Below are 19913 nucleotides of genomic sequence, written 5' to 3' on the forward strand. Positions count from 1 at the left end.
CGCGGGGTGCGTGAGCCGTCGCTGCCGCGTGCCGTGCGCGGCGCGGGAACCCGCCCCTCCTGCACGGAGGAGCCGGCCGGCCGCCGCGGCGGCGTCTGGGTAAGCGACGCGGCCCAGCCCCTGTGGGCTGCTCCGCGCTCAGTCCCTCCCGCCGCAAGCTGCAGAGGGCGGCGGCCTGCGGCTGCACCGGTTTCGGGAGACAGATGCAAGTAGCTGGGGCGAGGGGAATTTTTGGTCCGTTTGAGATGTCAGTCAGGACACAGGAGGAAAATGGCAACTGCGAGTGAGCGCTGGGCCGAGGATACCCAGAGCCACCCTTCGCTGTCTCCCGGGGGGGCCACTGGGGCCTGAAGCTGGCGGGGGATGGCGCGCGGCGGGACGCCGTAAAGGCATGGAGACCTCCCCTGCAGGCCTGGGTGCTACCCAGAGCAGGAAACCGTGACAGGACCTGCGGCATTTCCTGGGCGGCCGGGCCGACCCCTCTTGCAAACGGGCGAGTCTCCAGATGCAGGCTTTGAGGACGCTGCGGCCACTGTCCCTCCTCCCAGTTTGTGATTACCCAGTTTCTAGGGTAGGAAGCCCCTCCCCAATAATTTATTTTTTTCTTTCAAATTTTTTTATCTCGTTATAAACAAACTCAGTTTTTTGAAGCTCACCCTTGTTATCACTGCCTTCCTTAGCAGTTATAATTTGGAGAAGTCAAACTGTTAGTTACTTGGCGCAGAACGCAGTACCTGGAACTTGACAGCTGCTAACGTGTTTCATAAATTAACGCCCGTATCCCTCCAAGGGATTAAATTTGGCATTACTTCTCTTGAGACTCAAGTCTTTCTGATAAAGCTGCAGATTCTCTCACAGGATTCTGTCAAGTGTGTAAGGTACACTTTGGAATCTCAGATTTTACAGCTGAAAAGTGCCTTATGGAAAATCCATTTCATCTATATCCTTTTACAGAGAAGATGACACCAGGCCTAAAGTGTAGTTAGTCGTAGCTTGATTGAGCTATACCTCTTGATAACTAGACTCCAAGACTCCATCCACGCATCTTGATGATTACACTTTCCACCATGCCAAGACTGCTTTGGCAGTTTAACCCACTCTCTGTAGAGAATGTATAGTCAAAGGTGATTACATTGGCTTGATTGAGGTTATTGAGGGGGAAGTCAGGCTTGGCCAGTGTGTGATGGCTCAGGACTAGTGGAGTTGGCACTATTTCTAGGTGGGCTAGGCTGCCTGTGATGGACTTTGGACCCGAAAGCCACCCCCACCCCCAATTCAGCCCTATTCTCTGCAGGAAAAACTAACATTTGAAGCATTGGTTGCTTCTTTAAATTAAGGCACCAAAGTCCTCTTTAGCAATCTGGATGTGTTTTAGTTGAGAGTAAACCGTGAATCCATTATCAGACATCAGCTCTTTAATAGGGAACAGAACACTGATGGGAATAGGTTGGTTTTGATGTCTGGGAAGCAGTAAAACATCAGGGGATGGCCAGCAGGAAGCAGGGAGAGACCCCACAAAACCTGCTACACTTTTCTATTTTTACCCAGTACTACCCTGAATGTCTTATTTGGATGTAGTGGAGATGGATTCTGCTCAAGTTGGTCTCTGTTTATTGAGTACCTGACGGGCCAAGTCTCATACTAGCTGCTTTTATAGGTGAATTTTGAATTCTTAACAAAAAGGAGATGACGCTGTCTCCATGTTATAAGCCTAAGGAAAGAGGCTCAGAGAGATTTACCTAGCTGCTGTAATGTAGTCATTTGCAGTGAATTTAAGCCTAAATCACTTATCTCTTAAGTCCAGTCAGTGATCTTTTGCATTATATCTTGCACCCACTTCAGGCCGGGAAGGGGATGAGAGAATTGCCTGTGGCTGATTTATTGGCGCCTGTGGTTGCCCAGAGAGGCCAAGCAGGACTTTCTGCTGCCCTCTGTGCCTTAGAAAGTGGAGCCTGTGCTTCCACCCTATCTCCTGAGGGGAATGCGAAGGAGCCAGGCTGTCTAGCTGGGGAGGAGGGGCCCAAGTGCCTTGGCCATAAAATATCCTGGCCAGAGCTGTGCTGGGAAGTGTTGCATAATGCCCTCCCCACCACTGAAGCAAAGTGATTTATTTACTATGGTAGGTGGTGCTTGACCAGCTTGTCCTTTTCCGCAATAATAGGGCCAGAAAAGAGTTAGGGGTTTTATATTATTGCAGGTTTTTTCCTTTTTTTAAAACAGTGCAGGTGCCTTTATCTTGATGAATTATAAAGTACTTCTGTACCACTTCCTGTGCCCTCTTTCTGCTTATTTTTCCAAATAGCATGTGAACTTCAGTCTTTTGATAGGAGAAAGTTAAGAAAAATACTGTTCCAGTTTATAGTTGTTAACACAGGCTATGGTGCTAGACTTGGCTTTTTTATCTCAATTTGCTAGTTGTATGTCCCGAGTCTAGGTTTTTTTCCCTCATCTGTAAAATGGAAATGAAAATAATGCTTATTAGTCACAGTGAGGATTGAAAAATATAATACATATAGAGCACTTAGTACAAGGCCTTGGCTATTGTATTTACACATAATAATGGCTATTGAGAATATCCAGAACAGTATTCTCCCTAGGAAAGGAAAGATATTGATACTTGAACCTGCTTAAGGAGAGTAGAGCAGGCGACTTCTCAGGCCCCTCTCTCGGGACCCGTGAACCTTGCCCAGGCCCCTCTCTTGGGACCCGTTAAAAAAAAAAGGAGAGTGGAGGAAGAAGAAAGTGTTTGAAGCAAACATCAGTTTCAGGATTTTTTTTTTTTTTTTTTTTTGGAGACAGAGTCTCGCTCTGTTGCCCAGGCTAGAGTGCCGTGGCATCAGCCTCACTCACAGCAACCTGAAACTCCCAGGCTTAAGCAATGCTACTGCCTCAGCCTCCTGAGTAGCTGGGACTACAGGCATGCGCCACCATGCCCGGCTAATTTTTTCTATATATGTCTAGTTGTCTAGATAATTTCTTTCTATTTTGAGTAGAGTCGTGGCCTCACTCTTGCTCAGGCTAGTCTCGAACTCCGGACCTTGAGCGATCCTCCCACCTCAGCCTCCTAGAGTGCTAGGATTATAGGCGTGAGCCACCGCTCCCAGCCAGTTTCAGGATTATTGATTAAATCTATTTACACTTGACTTTTCCTGTGCTAGCAGGAATTTTCTTTCTTTCCTTAACTTTCTTTCCCTTATTTGGAGAAAAAGTGTTTTAAGTGTTGTCAGCTATTTTTGAAATTTTTCTAATTCATTTCTTTCCTGGTTACAAATCAATCATACGTGGATGTTTTGTTTCTTCTGAAAAACTATAGGCATTTTAGTCAAAGAGTTTTATTAGCCCACGTGGGTAATGTGTTCATGGGACTATAGTTTCATGGCAAAAGAAGTTACCTATATTCAGAAGTTATAATCACTCTTCTCTGTACTGTATTCTAGGTCTATACTAGTGTTGTTATTTTCCAACTGTCTCCTGTACTTCAAGTATGTTTTCTGCTAGAAATGCAGTCTTTAATTTTTTAACAGACTAAGAAGAATCTTTTCCTTCCCAGGGTTCTGATTTTTTTTAAGGTCCATTAACAATGTGCACTCACTGTTGTTAGCATTCTTGTTTGCCTGGCTTTATCAGGCAACCCACACTGTAATGTTGTTTAGATAGGGGTTAGAGAAGCTTAGGGGTTTGGCTGTGTCTGCCAACAGGCAGGAGGCCCCCAAAACGTTTCCCTGATCCGTTAAAGGTTTCTGGAGTGTAACTGCTCTTCCTGTATCATCTACCATGTCTGCTTCATTCCCTCTTTAACATTCTGAGTAGATTTTCATAAGCAAATGTCTAGAACTTTTACCTCAAACAGTATTTTCAGTATTAAGAATTTCTATATCATTTTTAGATATTATAAAAGTAGATGGAGTATGAGAATAAATATTTCTTTTTCTTAAATGCTATTAAAAAGAAGTCTGAAAATGGTGTGTTCCTCCACCTTCCTACCCATGCCTACTCTACTAGTTTAGGAACAATTTTGTTTCTTAATCTGGCCAATTTTTTAAAGTTAGAATTATAGTTGTTATTATTTGTTCATTTAATTTGATTAGTATAATTCCCACACTTTGAATACTTGTGAAATTGCTTCTTTATAGATACTAGTAGAAAGTTGTTCCATCTTACTTCGTTTAAACTCATCTAGAGTTACTGCAATCTAGAAAGTAAAGGTTTTTTAAATATCAGTGTACTTTCTAGAGTGTGAAATACTCTCTTGGGTTTCCTTGGTCCCCTGTTCTGAGCAGTGGTTCTTAACTGAAATGTCATGTTAGAATCACCTGGGAAGCTTTTTTAAAAAAGACTCTATGCCCCACCCCTAGCAATTCTGTTTGGGTTAGCCTGGGGTGGGACTCAGGCATTAGTACAGCTCTGCATAGAAAGTTTTACAGTGTAGTCAGCAATAAGAGCTCTGTTCCACTGTAAAATAACTTCCACATTCTTTCATTCTCTAGGTGATTAAATGTCATACCTCCACAATCATGTGTAAGTGCCATTAAAAAGTTAAAGTGGCCAGGCACCTTTGCTCACACTGGTAATCCTAGCACCTTGGGAAGCCAAGGTGGGAGGATTGCTTGAGGCCAGGAGTTCAAGACCAGCCTTAGCAACTTAGTGAGACTCTGTCTCTTTAAAAAACAAACAAACAAACTAAAAAATTAGCGAAGCCCAGAAGTTCCAGGTTACAGTGATCTATGATTATGCCACTGCACTCCTGGGCGACAGAGCAGGACCATGTCTCTCAAAAAAACAAAAGGAAAAAAAAAGAGAGAGAAAGAAAAAAGTTAAAGTTACTATAGAAAGTCTTTTATCATATGGCACTTGGAATATTTTGCTTTTGCCTTTGTATTTATAGCCATGAGTAAGTAGCTCAAAAAAGCTGTACACATTCCTCTGCCAACTTTCCTGTCTCTTTGTCTTAATGATAATTAATCATGAAGTCTCAGTGGTAGGGATTTACAGAGAAACTATCTAAGACTATATGTTTTCCTACAGAAACAGATGTGTTAATCCTTTTGTTCCTTTTTTATTAAGGATTCTTACAACCTGAGAGAATGAAGAGCTGTGTAGTCCAGGACATCATTCTAGCCACCATAGATGTGAGAGTCTAGTCTAACAAATACAATAGATTTTTCTAAATAAATAAAAATCAAAGATACATATTGAATATCAAGCTAACTTTAAACAAACATACATACTAGTATAAAGTTGTTCCATCTTACTTAGTTTGAACTAATCCAAAGTTACTATTATATAATCTAGAAAGTAAAGGTTTTTGTAGTCTTTTAAATATCAATGCTAAACCTATTATAAATACCACTTTGACAACAGATAAAAGTTTTTAAAATGTAGCACTGTTACATTTTGGTTCTAGTATTTGTAGATATAAAATGATAAGTTATTTTTCTAAAACTTATATCTTAAAATTTCCACCAAAAATTCTTAAATATAGCTTTTAAGAATGCATGGGAAACTTTGGCTATTTGACATACTAGAGAATATAAAATTCATGGTAAAAGAATGATGAGCAAGGACTATAAAAAGCCTAGCTAATAATTTGCAAAGTAAGTTGTATTAGAAGATGTTCTAATAACTTTGCAATGGATGGGAGCTATTGATTTGAGGTAAAATCTGGTACTTGCCTTAAAAACATCAAAAGTCTCCTATTATGCAAATAAGTTTGAATGAGCCTATTATGTGTATTGGGGTTTTTTAAAACAGATCTGAATGTTTCGTTTTATAAGCTTGGAAACTAACCCCTTATTTGAGTCAACATATTTGCAATATCTGCCATCACTATATCTGTTGAAAGTTCTAGATGAGGGTTTTAAAGAAAGGATTTAAAGTCCAGCCAGTATGGCCAGCAGCATTTCATAGCTAGTTATTCGAATTTGGGTACCTTTCCTGCCTTCTCTGAGCCTGTGGTTCCTGAACCGTAAAACAGAACTAATAGTACTTGCTCTGCTACCTCATAGGCTTAAAAAAAAAAAAACCTGACAGTGTAGGGCAGTGGTTCAAAATGTGGCCCAAGTACCCATAGGAGGTTTCGGTGGGTCCATAAGAATCTCCCTTTTTAAATTTTTCTTTTCACCTTATAAAGATGTTTTATTCTTTTTTTTTTTTTTGACACAGTCTCACTCTGATGAAACAGTCTCGCCCTGTTGCCTGGGCTGGAGTGCCATAGTGTCAGCCTAGCTCACAACAACCTCAAACTCCTGGGCTCATGTGATCCTCCTGCTTCAGCCTCCTGAGTAGCTGGGACTACAGGCACCCACCACCACACCTGGTTAATTTTTTCTGTTTTTAGTAGAGATGGGGTCTTGCTCTTGCTTAGGCTGGTCTTGAACCCCTGACTTCAAGCAATCCTCCCACCTTGGAACTCCCAGAGTGCTAGGATTACAGCCATGAGCCACCTCGCCCAGCCAAGAATCTTTCTTTTGTTAAGACCAAATTCTCCATATACTTGAATCAAAACGATATACAACAACATATTGAATGCAGAAGCAAATAAAAGAATCCAGCTGCTGTTTGGGGGGGGGGAGTTGAGACAGTCTCGCTCTGTCGCCCCAGCTAGAGTGCAGTGGCATCATCATAGCTCACAGCAACCTCAAACTCCTGGGCTCACGCGATCATCCTGCCTCTGTCTCCTGATTAGCTGGGACTACAGGCACCCACCACCACACCCGGCTAATTTTTTTCTATTTTTAGTAGAGATGGGGTCTCGCACTTGCTCAGACTGGTCTGGAACTCCTGAGCTCAAGTGATCCTCCGGCCTCGGCCTCCCAGAGTGCTAGGATTACAGGTGTGAGCCACCTCGCCCATCCTTCACTTTTATTAATAATTTCTAATACGGTAAATACTGATAAAAAATTATAAACATGTCTTAACAGTCTTTAATACTTTTTTAAGAGTATATCTGGATCTTGAGACCAAAACGTTTTAGAACTGCTAATATAGGATAATGATTGAGTACTTCCTATTGGGACAGTTCTTCTGCTGATAAAAACCATAAACTTAGGGGGAAAAAGTTCTGAGAAATACATTTGAGAGTTACAGAAACTAGAGTGAGGTCTGCAATTGAAAGAGGGGAACAACAGTGGATATGTTTCCATTTTTATAGCTTTTAGACCCAGGGAAAGTCCCAGTTGGTGATACAAGGAGGTGGCTAAAACTGGAATAGTAACCTGTAATCTAATCTCACTTGAAGAAAAAAAGACAGCTCAGAGTGATCAAATAGCTGGAAAGTGAAGGGGGATATCTTAGGATGTTGGGGTGGCATAACCCCAAATACTGCTTATAAACTGTGCTTGAATCTCTTGCAAACCCCTGAACTGTACATGTATGGAGCAGCCTCCAAAAAGCACACCTAAGGCTAAAAAAAAAAAAAGAACAGAGATTTCAGCTGCTGTCCACCATAGGGGAGGCAGAACTTGGAGTTTAAGTCCAGCTATGTTAATTGTCTGCAAAAACAAAAACATCAACACTCTTAGAAGGAATATTACAGAATCTAGAGTAAACTATATTAATTACAATGTCTGGGATATAATCTGAAATGACTAGACGGGAAACCATCACCCTAATCAATGGAGATTGACCCCAAAGTGACCCAAAGGTTGGATTTAGCAGAGAAAATTTAAAGCAGCTATGATAAGTATGCTCAAGGATATAAAGCAAAATAAGATTGTATATGTGAGCAAATAGGAATCTTAGCAGAGAAATAGAAAGTTTAAAAAAAGAATGAAATGAAAATTTTAGACCTGAAGATTTATCTGAAACAAAACATCTCCCTGAATGGGTTTAACAGATTAGAATTGACAGAGGACTCAGTGAATTTGAAGATAGATTAATAGAAAATATCTAATCTGAAACAGAAAGAGAAATAAAATTAGTGTATATGAAAGTTCTTTTTAAACTTCGGTGTTCTATATGAGTGTCAGGGTTTATTACTCCAGGTTTCTTTCACAGCCTAAACTTTTCCCTTTACATATGGACTGACTTCATAGTTTATAGATCAATGACATCTAAAAGAGTGCTCTCAAATTCTTTCTCCTTATCTCATTCGTCTCTTTTCCACTGTCAGAAAAAGATCCCTCTTTTCTCCACAGCTAACTGCTGCTTTTGATTGCATCCCTTCTGGCTTCTAGAGACTGCTGCCTTTCAGCCTAAGGGTCTTCCTTTGATCTGCAGCTTCCTCAGCGTCCTCTCCTGTCTGTGCCTACCCTCTGGTTTCTAACACCCCTTTAGTCAGATATTTTGCCCTCACTGCTTTCCTGAACTGTTGTCAGAGATCACTTGGAATCTCTTGGTCACCAAACTTGAGGGTGTTTATAAGGGGCCTCACCACCGTGTTTCTCTTCACTATTTTGTGCCATTGCCATTTCCTTCCTGCCAGTTTCTTGCCTCTCCTTCACCTCCCTTGCCTTTCCTCAGTGACAATATGTTTTCTTATTTCTCCTCTTCTGCCTTATTGTGTCTTTTCTGTGCTTTCCAGAGATTCATTCTTAGCTTTTTTTCCCTCTTATTTCATAGTCCCATCTGTACCTGGTTACTTCAGCCTTGTCATTTCAGAGGCCTAATCTCCCTCTACAGCCCTGCTTTCTCTAGAGCCCAGTCGCACTTACTGAGCCACTGTGATCACTAAACATTTCTACTCAGATGTCCTTGAGTAGACACCTGGAGCTCTCTGTGGCCAAAGTGAAACCTCTCTTTCCAAGCCAGTTTCTATGCCTCTTCTCTGGCTTTCTGGGACCATATCTTTATATCAATAGCTTGCACATGGCAGATACTATGCAAATATGATCTGAAGGAATGGATGAATTCCTCCAGTTATCCAAGCTGGAATTCTGAGCCTCACCTTTGACTTGATCGTCTATGTGGCTGACCACATCCAATCTGCTGCCCAGTCATGTTTTTTTTTTTTTTGTTTTTGTTTTTTGAGACAGAGTCTCACTCTCTTTCCCGGGATAGAGTGAGTGCCGTGGCATCAGCCTAGCTCACAGCAACCTCAAACTCCTGGGCTTAAGTTGATCCTGCTGCCTCAGCTTCCCGAGTAGCTGGGACTACAGGCATGCGCCACCATGTCCGGCTAATTTTTTCTATATATATTTTTAGTTGGCCAGATAATTTCTTTCTATTTTTAGTAGAGACGGGGTCTCACTCTTGCTCAGGCTGGTCTCGAACTCCTGACCTCGAGCGATCCACCTGCCTCGGCCTCCCAGAGTGCTAGGATTACAGGCGTGAGCTACCGCGCCGGGCCCCAAGTCATGTTTTATGTCTGATATATTTCTTGCATTCCTTGTTCATTCCCACTGCCATTACTTGGATATTGTAGTAAGCTCCTAGCCAGTCTTCCTTTTTCTATGCCTTTCCCTTACTAATGCTTTTTTTTTTTTGAGACAGAGTGTCACTTTGTTGCCCGGGCTAGAGTGAGTGCTGTGGCATCAGCCTAGCTCACAGCAACCTCAAACTCCTGGGCTTAAGCGATCCTACTGCCTCAGCCTCCCGAGTAGCTGGGACTACAGGCATGCGCCACCATGCTCGGCTCATTTTTTCTATATATATATTTTAGTTGGCCAGATAATTTCTATTTTTAGTAGAGATGGAGTCTCGCTTTTGCTCAGGCTGGAACTAATGCTTTTTGTATGTTGCTACTTGAGCAGTATTGACTCACAGGCCTTATGATGGTGATGATGATAATAACTGGCATTTATTGAACACTTGCTATGGGCCCCACCATTTCGAAATGCTTATATGCATTGTCATATTAAATCCATATAACAACCTATAAGGTAGATACTGTCTTTAACCATTTTTTATAAGTGAAACAGACATAGAGTTGTATCTGAAGACCAAACACCCGGTAAATAGCAGAGCTGGAATTTTAAGCTGATTCCAGAGTCCAAGCTTTAACTACTGTAGTATTGTCCCTCCTACAGAGTAAGTAACTGATCATGCTGTTCTCACTCAAACATCTTATGTAGTTCACTTTAAAACCCTTTACATTTAGTATCCTCTGTGAGCTGACCCCATCTCTTGTTGTTTCCTTCTGCTTGCTTTGTTTTTTTTCCTATGCCAAACTGAATTCTTCTGTTATCTAATATTCATACCCCTCCCATTAATTTTACTCATTCCATTTTTTTCTGCCTGTTCATGTAAATCCAGTTGAAATGCCTTATTTTCCATCAAGTCGCCATATTTATCTCCCCCTTATAGTATGTTTTCTGAACTGCTCTGTGACACTCAGTGCTTTTGCTTCATCTTAAAATTACTGTCTGATGTTCTACCTTCCTTATGAGCCTGTAATCTTATTTTTCTGTCTCTATGCCTTGTACAATGCATGCTTTCAAATATTTTTTCTTTTTTAAATTTCTTTTTAAAAATATTTGTTGGCCGGGCGCAGTGGCTCACGCCTGTAATCCTAGCACTTTGGGAGGCTGAGGCGGGTGGATCGTTTGAGCTCAGGAGTTCGAGACCAGCCTGAGCAAGAGCAAGACCTCGTCTCTACTAAAATAGAAAGAAATTATATGGACAGCTAAAAATATATATAGAAAAAATTAGCTGGGCATGGTGGCGTGTGCCTGTAGTCCCAGCTACTCGGGAGGCTGAGGCAAGAGGATGGCTTGAGCCCAGGAGTTTGAGGTTGCTGTGAGCTAGGCTGATGCCACGGCACTCTAGCCTGGGCAACAGAGTGAGACTCTTGTCTCAAAAACAAAAAAAAAAATTTGTTGAGTAAGTGAAGAATTTGACTGTTACTTATAGACCATTAACCATAAGATTTTTGGCTTATTAGTGGGCTATTTCTCATTTCCATATGGTTCAATAGTTCATTATACTAATGCATAATATAGAATAGAAAGAGCTGCTAAAAATGTTTATTATCTGAGGGTTTAGTTTTTTTGAGACAATTTGTAAGGCTAGTTTAAGGTACTTCAATTTGAACCATTTCATTGGTTCTAGGACATGTTTTTCACATACTGAAATTTCTAATATAGAGGGTTTTTTTTTAATCCCCTGTAAATTGATGGTGTTTTAGAATCAGGGAAATGTGTTAAGTACAATAAATAGTGACTTTTAGGTAAATGGCCTCTTGGAACAATGCCCACAATTTGGATTTTTGTTTATATTCCTAGAGGATAGGTTCAAGTCTGTACCTTCTGTTATCTTGTTATTTCTTATTTTTTGCTGTGTAAAGTCTTTTAAAAATGATATGGTAAGGGATAAGAGTTTTGTTTTTTTTTAATTGGAGGAGGAATGGGGAAAACTATTACGTTCGAAGAAGTAGGGTTTAAAATAATGCATCAGTGTAGAGTTAAATGCAGGATTCCTAAAGTACAGTATTACTTAAAACTTTAAAACATGCAAAACAATATTCTACCTTCTTAAATGTTATATACCTATCAGTAAGAATGTACTGATGTATAAGAGAGTCATAAACATCAAATTCAGGATGGTGGTTACTTTGGAGGCAAGGTGGGTGGGAGGATAGAATGAAGGAGATATGTGAGGAAGCCTCTACCATGTTTGTAATCTTGTTTGGTTTTTGTTTTAAGACAGGGTCTTGCTCTGTTGCCTGGGCTAGAGTACAGTGGTATGATCATAGCTCACTGCAACCCCAAATTCTTGGGCTCAAGCAATTCTCCTGCCTCAGCTTCCCTAGTTGCTATAACTACAGGCATGGACCACCATGCCTGGCTAATTGTTTTACTTTTTGTAAAGGTGGAGTCTTGCTATGTTCCCCAGGCTTGTCTCAAACTCCTGGCCTCAAGGGATCCTCCTTCCTCAGCCTCCCAAAGTGCTAGGATTACCGGTGTGAGCCACCGCACCTGTCCTATAATGTTTATTTTCTGTGCTGAGTAGTAGGTGGATGGGTGTTTGTTGCAGTGTTCCCTATACCTACTTGTATATCTGAAATATTTTATAATTTTTTTAAAAAGGAGGGGAAAAGGAATATGTAGATATGTATTTATATTAAACTTTAATAAAAAGTTTTTTAAAGTTCAAACCATATACTTCCCCGCTTCCCCACCCCCCAAGCTCCCCTACTACATAGTTTCCCTCCCAGAAATGAACATTTTACTGGTTTCTTTGAATCTTTCCAGAGATGTATGTATAAACAAGAACATATTTACATATTAATTCCTCTCCCACCTTTAAAAATAAAATAACCATTCCACTCCTTTTACATAAAGAATAGTCTTCTCTGTATAATTGTACGTTATGCCTTTTTCACTTAATATATCTTGGAGATTATTCCATATCAGTACATTAAATATGTAGTTTTAATGAGAATAGATTCTACCTTTCTTTTTTTTTTTTTTTTGGAGACAGAGTCTCACTCTGTTGCCTGGGCTAGAGTGCCGTGGCGTCAAGCCTAGCTCACAGCAACCTCAAACTCCTGGGCTCAAGCAATCCTTCTGCCTCAGCCTCCCGAGTAGCTGGGACTACAGGCATGTGCCATCATGCCTGGCTAATTTTTTCTGTATATATTTTTAGTTGTCCAGCTAATTTCTTTCTATTTTTAGTAGAGAAGGGGTCTTGCTCTTGCTCAGGCTGGTCTCGAACTCCCGAGCTCAAGCAGTCCTCCCGCCTCGGCCTCCCAGAGTGCTAGGATTACAGGCGTGAGCCACCAAGCCTGGCCTAGATTCTACCTTTTATCAGTAATAATTATTATCGTTACCAGTTATATTCTAGACTTTATCTGCTAACAAACAAATATTTGTTTTGCTGTATTATATTTGCTTCATCAGCAGGAAATCTTGAGTTTCTCCCTGATTCTTCTTTCCAAACACATGAGGCTTTCCATGGGTATCGCTTTATTGTTTTTGTCTTTTTTTTTTTTTCCTTAGAGACAGGATCTCACTCTGTCACCAGGGCTGGAGTTCAGTGGCCATATCACAGCTCATTGCAGCCTTGAACTCCTGGGCTCAAGCAGTCCTCCAGCCTCAGCCTCCTGAGCAGCTAACTACAGGCATTTGCTAATTTTTTTAATTTTTTGTAGAGATGAGGTCTTGCTGTGTTGCTCAGGCTGGTCTCAAACTCCTGGTCTCAAGCAATCCTCCCACCTCTGCCTCCCATTGTGCTGGGATTACAGGCATGAGCTACTGCCTGGCCCAATGGGTGTCTTTATGTGTAACCCTTCTGTTCCCTAGGCTTCTCCAGTTTGTGGATCATATTCCCTTTGGGAGGTGGGGAGGAATGAAATTTGGGCTCTGGACCTCAGTTGCCTGGGTTTGAATCCCCTGCTTTGCTACTTACTATCAGTGTGACCTTGAGTAAATTACTTTAACTCTCTGTGTTGTGTTAATTCAACTCCTTCATCTGTAAGAGGCATTTAGTATTCCCTTTCTTGCAGAGTTATATTGAGAATTAAATGAGTGAAAAGTGCCTAACATGTAGGCAGCACTATAAAATGTTAGCTATTTTTATCATATGATCGATCCCTCAACTGTCTGCTACCCAGGCTACTGCCAGTCTCCAGATGGCTAACCCCATACTCTACCACTGTCCTCCTTAAACCTTGGTCTCTCTGGCTAGTGAGGGAACCTCATTCTCTTTTTCAGAGTCTGCTCTTTCAGAGGATGTTCTCCCAGCCACCCAGTGATGCCTTTATTCTATACCTGCCTTCTCCCTAAAGCTTCAGGGCTCTCTGCACAGCTAGGGTAGAGAAGGTAATGAAAACTAGGGCACTCCTGAATGTCCTTGGTGCTCATAGTAGGCCTCTTGGCCAGAATTCTGCATATTCTGCCTCATGTAGGATTTTCCCCCTGAGACCCAATTGTTCCATCCTGCCTTCTACTTCCTTTGGGAACCTATATTATTTAGGTGTGTCTGAATTTAGTTGAGATCAGGGTTTAAGTTCTTTCTCATGAGGCTCCTGGGCCCCATGTAAATCAGGGGATGCGGTTTAACATCTATTTTAAGGGTTCCTGAGCTACTGTGACTGGTAAGTCCCCCTAATATTTTATGATAGTCAGGAAGCCTGTGTCCCCTGAGCACCAGAGGATCCCTAAGGAGCAGTGACAGCTCTAGCCCAGCCCAGACACCTTGTTTTGTTATTAACATTTATAGCTTAACATTGGAATAGTAGTTTCTCTTACAACATGATTTTCACATAGATTATCTCATTTAACTCTGAGGCAGGGATCAGTTATCTTATTTCTATTTTTCCAATGAGGAAACAGGATTAGAAACATTGTGGTCACATACATAGGAAAGGACAGGCCTTCCTTTTGTTCATATGTCACTCATACTAAGCTAACTTCTTACCAGATGAAAAACGGTCATATTTTACAGTTCAGCAGAGTTTATATCAGTTGTCATAATGGAGGGGTTTAATGTTAACTAGGTTTGAGGTAAAAATAACAGTATTTAGAAGTGTTGAATAATTTTATTTAACCTTAGGGCTCCTTACAATTTTATAGATTTGTGTGGACTGTAGGCATTTTGTAAAAACTATATATATACATACACACATATGTATTTATGTTGTCCTTTTTCTCAGAGCCACAATGGACACTGCTAGTCATAGCCTTGTCCTTTTGCAGCAGCTGAACATGCAGCGAGAATTTGGTTTTCTGTGTGATTGCACAGTTGCTATTGGAGATGTTTACTTCAAAGCCCACAGAGCAGTGCTTGCTGCCTTTTCTAACTATTTCAAGATGATATTTATTCACCAAACAAGGTAAGGATGTGTTTTTATAAATCAGAAGAATTTTTAATATTGTGATTTATATAAGCTTTATTATAATATTATTTTGGAGATTCTTTGTTATGGGATCACCCTAAGAAAAAAAAATTATTATAATTTTTTTTGTACATCAGTCATTAAACTCTGTATAGGATCCAAGGCGGATGATAAGAATGAAAACAATAATAGCTAAAATTTATTGAAGGCTTATCCCATACCCAAGCATTAAGTATTTACTCTATAATGTAAATTTGACTGCTATCCCTATTTTAGAGAAAAGAAAAGGAAACTGAGATTAACTTGTAAGTAACTTGCCTATTCAGGGTTGTACAGATAACAGGTGGGACTCAAATGCAGCCTTATCTGAAGCTAAAGGTCTGTGCTTTTAATTGCTAAGTTGTTGGTTTCTATTTCATTACACTTTTCCTAGCAAGGTTTCAGTGTCGTAATTCTACCCACCACATATTCCATATTACAGTTCAGAGGTCATTTGTTTCAAATATTTTTTCAAAGACTTCTTTTGCTTTTTCAAATTTGGGTTACCCCAAAATAATAGGCATGTAAGGAAAGGGCAGGAAATGAGTATTCAGATTCTGAGCTCTTGGTGAAGAGTAGTTTTAGTCCATCCTAGGTTGAAAGTGACAGAACACTCTATGTTTTTGTTTTGTTTAGAAATGGGGTCTCACTCTGTCACCCAGGCTGGAGTGCAGTGGCACAATCATAAGCTCACTGCAACCTCAAACTCCTGGGCTCAAGCAACTCCCACCTCAGCCTCGCAAATAACTGGGATTACAGGTGCAAGCAACTATGCCTGGCTCACTGTATGTTTTTTTAAAGGACCTTACATGAAATATTAATACTTAGGAGTTCAGCCTCAATTATACATTTCAATATAATTGTTCATTCATTCAAATATTTATCTAATACTTACATGTCAGGTACTGTGTTAGACCCCAGTAATAGATAAGTTATATTCTTTGGCCTCAAGAAATTCATAGTCTGATAGAGAGGTAATGTGGGTAAAGCAAATAATTAAGTATAATGTACCTCTCTGTGCCTCAGTTTCCTTGTCTGTAAAATGCTACAACAGTATACTCACCCATGGGTATTGAGAAGGTTAAATGGATGAATAATATTAAAGTGCTTAGAAAAGAGCTTTGCACTGTTAGTTGCTGTTATTAATAATGTGGTAAGTCTATCATAGAAGTGTGTACAAGTTAGAGTAGGGTTTCAGCAGCCCTATTTTCAGAGGGTTGGAACAGGTTTTATAGAGGCCTTGGATTTTAAAGAATCAGAAGGAGTTTTTCAGGTGTTACAGAGGAATGTTAGAAGGTGCATTGTAGGTAGAGGGAAAATACGGCATGAAAACATATATAGCTATGAACCACACTAGCATATTCAGACAATAGAGTAGATCAGCATGATTGGAATGTATGACACAAAGGGGAAAGGAGGTTGGAGTGGAGGACAGGACAGGTGATGGGCAGCCTTTCAGCCAGGCCACTGAGTTTCTTCTCTGACCTAAGTGTCAGTGTAGATTACTTTCACTATATTAGAAATGCTACCTTCAGATCAATCTCCTCTGAAAGCTGTGAGTTGGTTCAGTTCTCAAAGCACCTATGGTGTGCCAGGCACAATGCTAAATTAAACCAAGGAGATACAAAAGTGGCAGGCCTGCTATATAATATCTGTGTTGAGCAACTAAAAATCGTATTAGCAGAACTCTGAACTGATGTCCAAAAAAAACCAAAAAACCCTGCTACAGACCATGTAAATGGGTGGGGCAGAGCTAAGAGTGGAACCCAAGAGGGAGAGATATCAGGACTAAAGAAATAGATTGCCATCCTATTGACACCCAGTGCATTGTGATGCATTGACACAAACTTTGCTTTATGGAAGGTAAGCCATTGACTGATTGCATTGTTCCTTGGTATCCAACATTTCCTTCAAGTGGTCTGTATTCTAATTTTGCAAGGGGTTTTCTGATTTTTTCTTATGCAATTGTTTCCATCCATTAACTGAATTCTAGATTCATATGTAAAAATTGAGTTTAGGATTATTTTAAAGCTTTTCAAAATTATACCTATTACATATTCATTTGTGATTTAAAGAATAGATGTATAAATATATTTTAGAAGCAAAAATAAGGTTAGCATAATTTTTTAATATTACCAATTTTAATAGATTTTCTTTAAAATTTTTAAACATTTTTGTGGCAATGTATATGAATATAAAATTTGCCATATTTACCATTTTTGAATTATATAATATAGTGGCAGTAATCACATTCACAGTGTTGTGCAACCGTTACCACTATCTATTTCCAAAACTTTTTCATCACCCCAAACAGAAACACTATATCCATTGAGCAATAACTCCCCATCCCTTCACCCTCAGCCCCCAGAGACCTAATCTACTTTCTGTCTCTATGAATTTACCTATTCTAGATATTTTATGTGATATGTGTCCTTTTATGTCTGGCTTATTTTACTTAGCATAATGTTTCATAGTTTGCAGTTCATCCATGTTGTAGCATGTATCAGAACTTCATTCCTTTTTCTGGGTAAATAATATTCTATCGTATGTATATGCCACATTTTGGTTATTCATTCATCTTTTGATGGACATTTGGGTTGTTTCTACCTTTTGGCTACTATCAATAATGCTGCAGTGAATATTGGCATACAGGTATCTGTTTGAGTACCTGTTTTCTGTACTTTTGGTTATAATACTCAATAGACTGTTAAATTCCTTAAGAGCAGGGTACCTATTTTATTCATTATTTTTCTACCCCCTGGCACCTAGTATAGTGCACATCACTTAGGAGTCACTCGATTAGTGTTAATGTTGAACTAATCAGAATATTTGTCTGTGTTTCCTAACTTGATGCAGTAGATTGAATACATCAAGACTTATTGTTGGGGCCGGGCGCAGTGGCTCATGCCTGTAATCCTAGCGCTCTGGGAGGCCGAGGCGGGTGGATCGTTTGAGCTCAGGAGTTCGAGACCAGCCTGAGCAAGAGCGAGACCCTGTCTCTACTAAAAATAGAAAGAAATTAGCTGGACAACTAAAATATACACAAAAAATTAGCCGGGCATGGTGGTGTGTGTCTGTAGTCCCAGCTACTCGGGAGGCTGAGGCAGAAGGATCACTTGAGCCCAGGAGTTTGAGGTTGATGTGAGCTAGGCTGATGCCATGGCACTCTAGCCTGGGCAACACAGTGAGACTCTGTCTCAAAAAGAAAAAAGAAAAAAAAACCTAAGAAAAAAGAAAAAAATTAAAAAAAAAAACAACTTATTGTTGGGCCGTAAAAATGAAAGTTTCAAGGTTTAAGCTTTTGTGGTAATGTTTCGTCAAGGTAGACTGCTAAGTTTGAACTTCTTGGGAAGAAATTTTGTTAGCCTAAGACTGTGCTGTAAACTAAAAGGCCAACTGGGTTATGTTTCATTTTCTGTGGGTCTGTTTTTGTTTTTTAACAGTGAATGCATAAAAATACAACCAACTGACATCCAACCTGACATATTCAGCTATTTGTTGCACATTATGTACACGGGGAAAGGGCCAAAACAGATTGTGGATCATAGTCGTTTGGAGGAAGGGATTCGATTTCTTCACGCCGACTACCTTTCTCACATTGCAACTGAAATGAATCAAGTGTTCTCACCAGAGACTGTGCAGTCCTCAAATTTGTATGGCATTCAGATCTCAACGACCCAAAAACCAGTTGTCAAACAAGGGCTGGAGGTCAAAGAAGCTGCTTCCAATAACAGTGGAAACAGAACTGCTGTCCAGGGTGACCATCCCCAGTTGCAGCTCTCTCTTGCTATTGGACTGGATGATGGCACTGCAGAGCAGCAGAGGGCCCATCCTGCTACCCAGGCCTTGGAGGAGCACCAGAAGCCCCCAGTGTCCATCAAGCAGGAGAGATGTGACCCGGAACCAGTGATCTCCCAGAACCATCCCTCACCCCCATCAGAGGTAACAGGCCCCACTTTTACTGAAAACAGTATCAAAATACACTTATGCCATTACTGTGGGGAACGTTTTGATTCCCGTAGTAACCTAAGACAACATCTCCATACACATGTATCTGGATCCCTCCCATTTGGTGTCCCTGCTTCCATTCTGGAAAGTAATGACCTTGGTGAAGTGCATCCACTTAATGAAAATAGTGAGGCTCTTGAATGCCGCAGGCTCAGCTCCTTTGTCGTGAAGGAGAATGATCAGCAGCCTGACCACTCAAACCGGGGTACCACAGAGCCTTTGCAGATCAGTCAAGTATCTTTGATCTCCAAAGACACAGAGCCAGTAGAATTAAACTGTAATTTTTCCTTTTCAAGGAAAAGAAAAATCAGCTGTACCATCTGTGGTCATAAATTTCTTCGAAAGAGCCAATTGTTGGAACACATGTTTATACACAAAGGTAAATCTTACAGATATAATCGATGCCAAAGGTTTAGTAATGCATTGGGCCAGAGATTTCAGCCATATTGTGACAAATGGTCTGACGTCTCCTTGAAAAATTCTCACTTGTCACAAGAACATTTAGATGTGCCTTGTGCCTTAGAGTCAGAGCTCACACAAGAAAATGTGGATGCTATCTTAGTTGAGTAGCAGTTTCTCCTTCAGAATTTTTATACCAATTCTGAAAAAGAAAATTCACATAGCATTTTTTATTCATAAAGTATTTTCCTCCTCAGGTTCCCCATTGATTCTTTTTCTTTGCAATTTATCCATAGTTTAAAGGTTGTATGTGTTAGGTCTTTGTTTTTTGTTTTTTTTTTTTTAAATATGGAACACTTCACAAATTTGCATGTCATCCTTATGCAGGGCCCATGCTAATCTTCTCTGTATCGTTCCAATTATAGTACATGTGCTGCCAAAGCAAGCATAGTATTAGGTCTTTTTATTATAAGACATATGAATACATGGCTATTAAAATGTGAACTTTTCATAAATTAAATCACAGTTTAGAAACCAGAAATCAATATAGAAATATGGAAACTTTAGAGTGAATAGTTATTTATAGAATTTCTAAGTTTTTTCAGGTTGTAGAGTCAGTAAAATCAAATTAAAGTAAATGAAATCTGTTTTAAAGAATATTCTTTATTACAGGTGTGGTGGCTTATGCCTGTAATCCTAGCACTCTGGGAGGCTGAGGCAGGAGGATCACTTGAGCTTAGGAGTTTGAGGCCAG

General features: G+C 40.2%; 1 protein-coding gene and 1 non-coding gene across 6 annotated transcripts in view; one reads left to right on the top strand and one right to left on the bottom strand.

Annotated features, from left to right (window-relative positions):
• The first annotated feature begins 16 nt into the window (after positions 1-16).
• The window catches only part of ZBTB25 (zinc finger and BTB domain containing 25), an 81931-nt gene continuing 62034 nt past the window's right edge, over positions 17-19913 (top strand). For 4 of the 5 annotated variants that reach the window (XM_045565846.1, XM_045565853.1, XM_045565842.1 and 1 more), the window contains exons 1-3: positions 57-99; positions 14531-14710; positions 18196-19139. In XM_045565846.1, the coding sequence (XP_045421802.1) occupies positions 14538-14710; positions 18196-19139 (1117 nt within the window). In that variant the 5' untranslated portion in view covers positions 57-99; positions 14531-14537. Of the gene's footprint in view, positions 100-14530; positions 14711-18195; positions 19140-19913 lie in introns of all 5 variants that reach the window. The other variant, XM_045565835.1, reaches the window with a different exon arrangement.
• LOC123631109 lies at positions 19502-19604 on the bottom strand. Its single transcript, XR_006732984.1, has one exon. It is a non-coding gene; the product is annotated as a U6 spliceosomal RNA (small nuclear RNA).

Source organism: Lemur catta, chromosome 1 (genome assembly GCF_020740605.2).
Source record: "Lemur catta isolate mLemCat1 chromosome 1, mLemCat1.pri, whole genome shotgun sequence".
Classification (NCBI taxonomy): Eukaryota; Metazoa; Chordata; class Mammalia; order Primates; family Lemuridae; genus Lemur; species Lemur catta.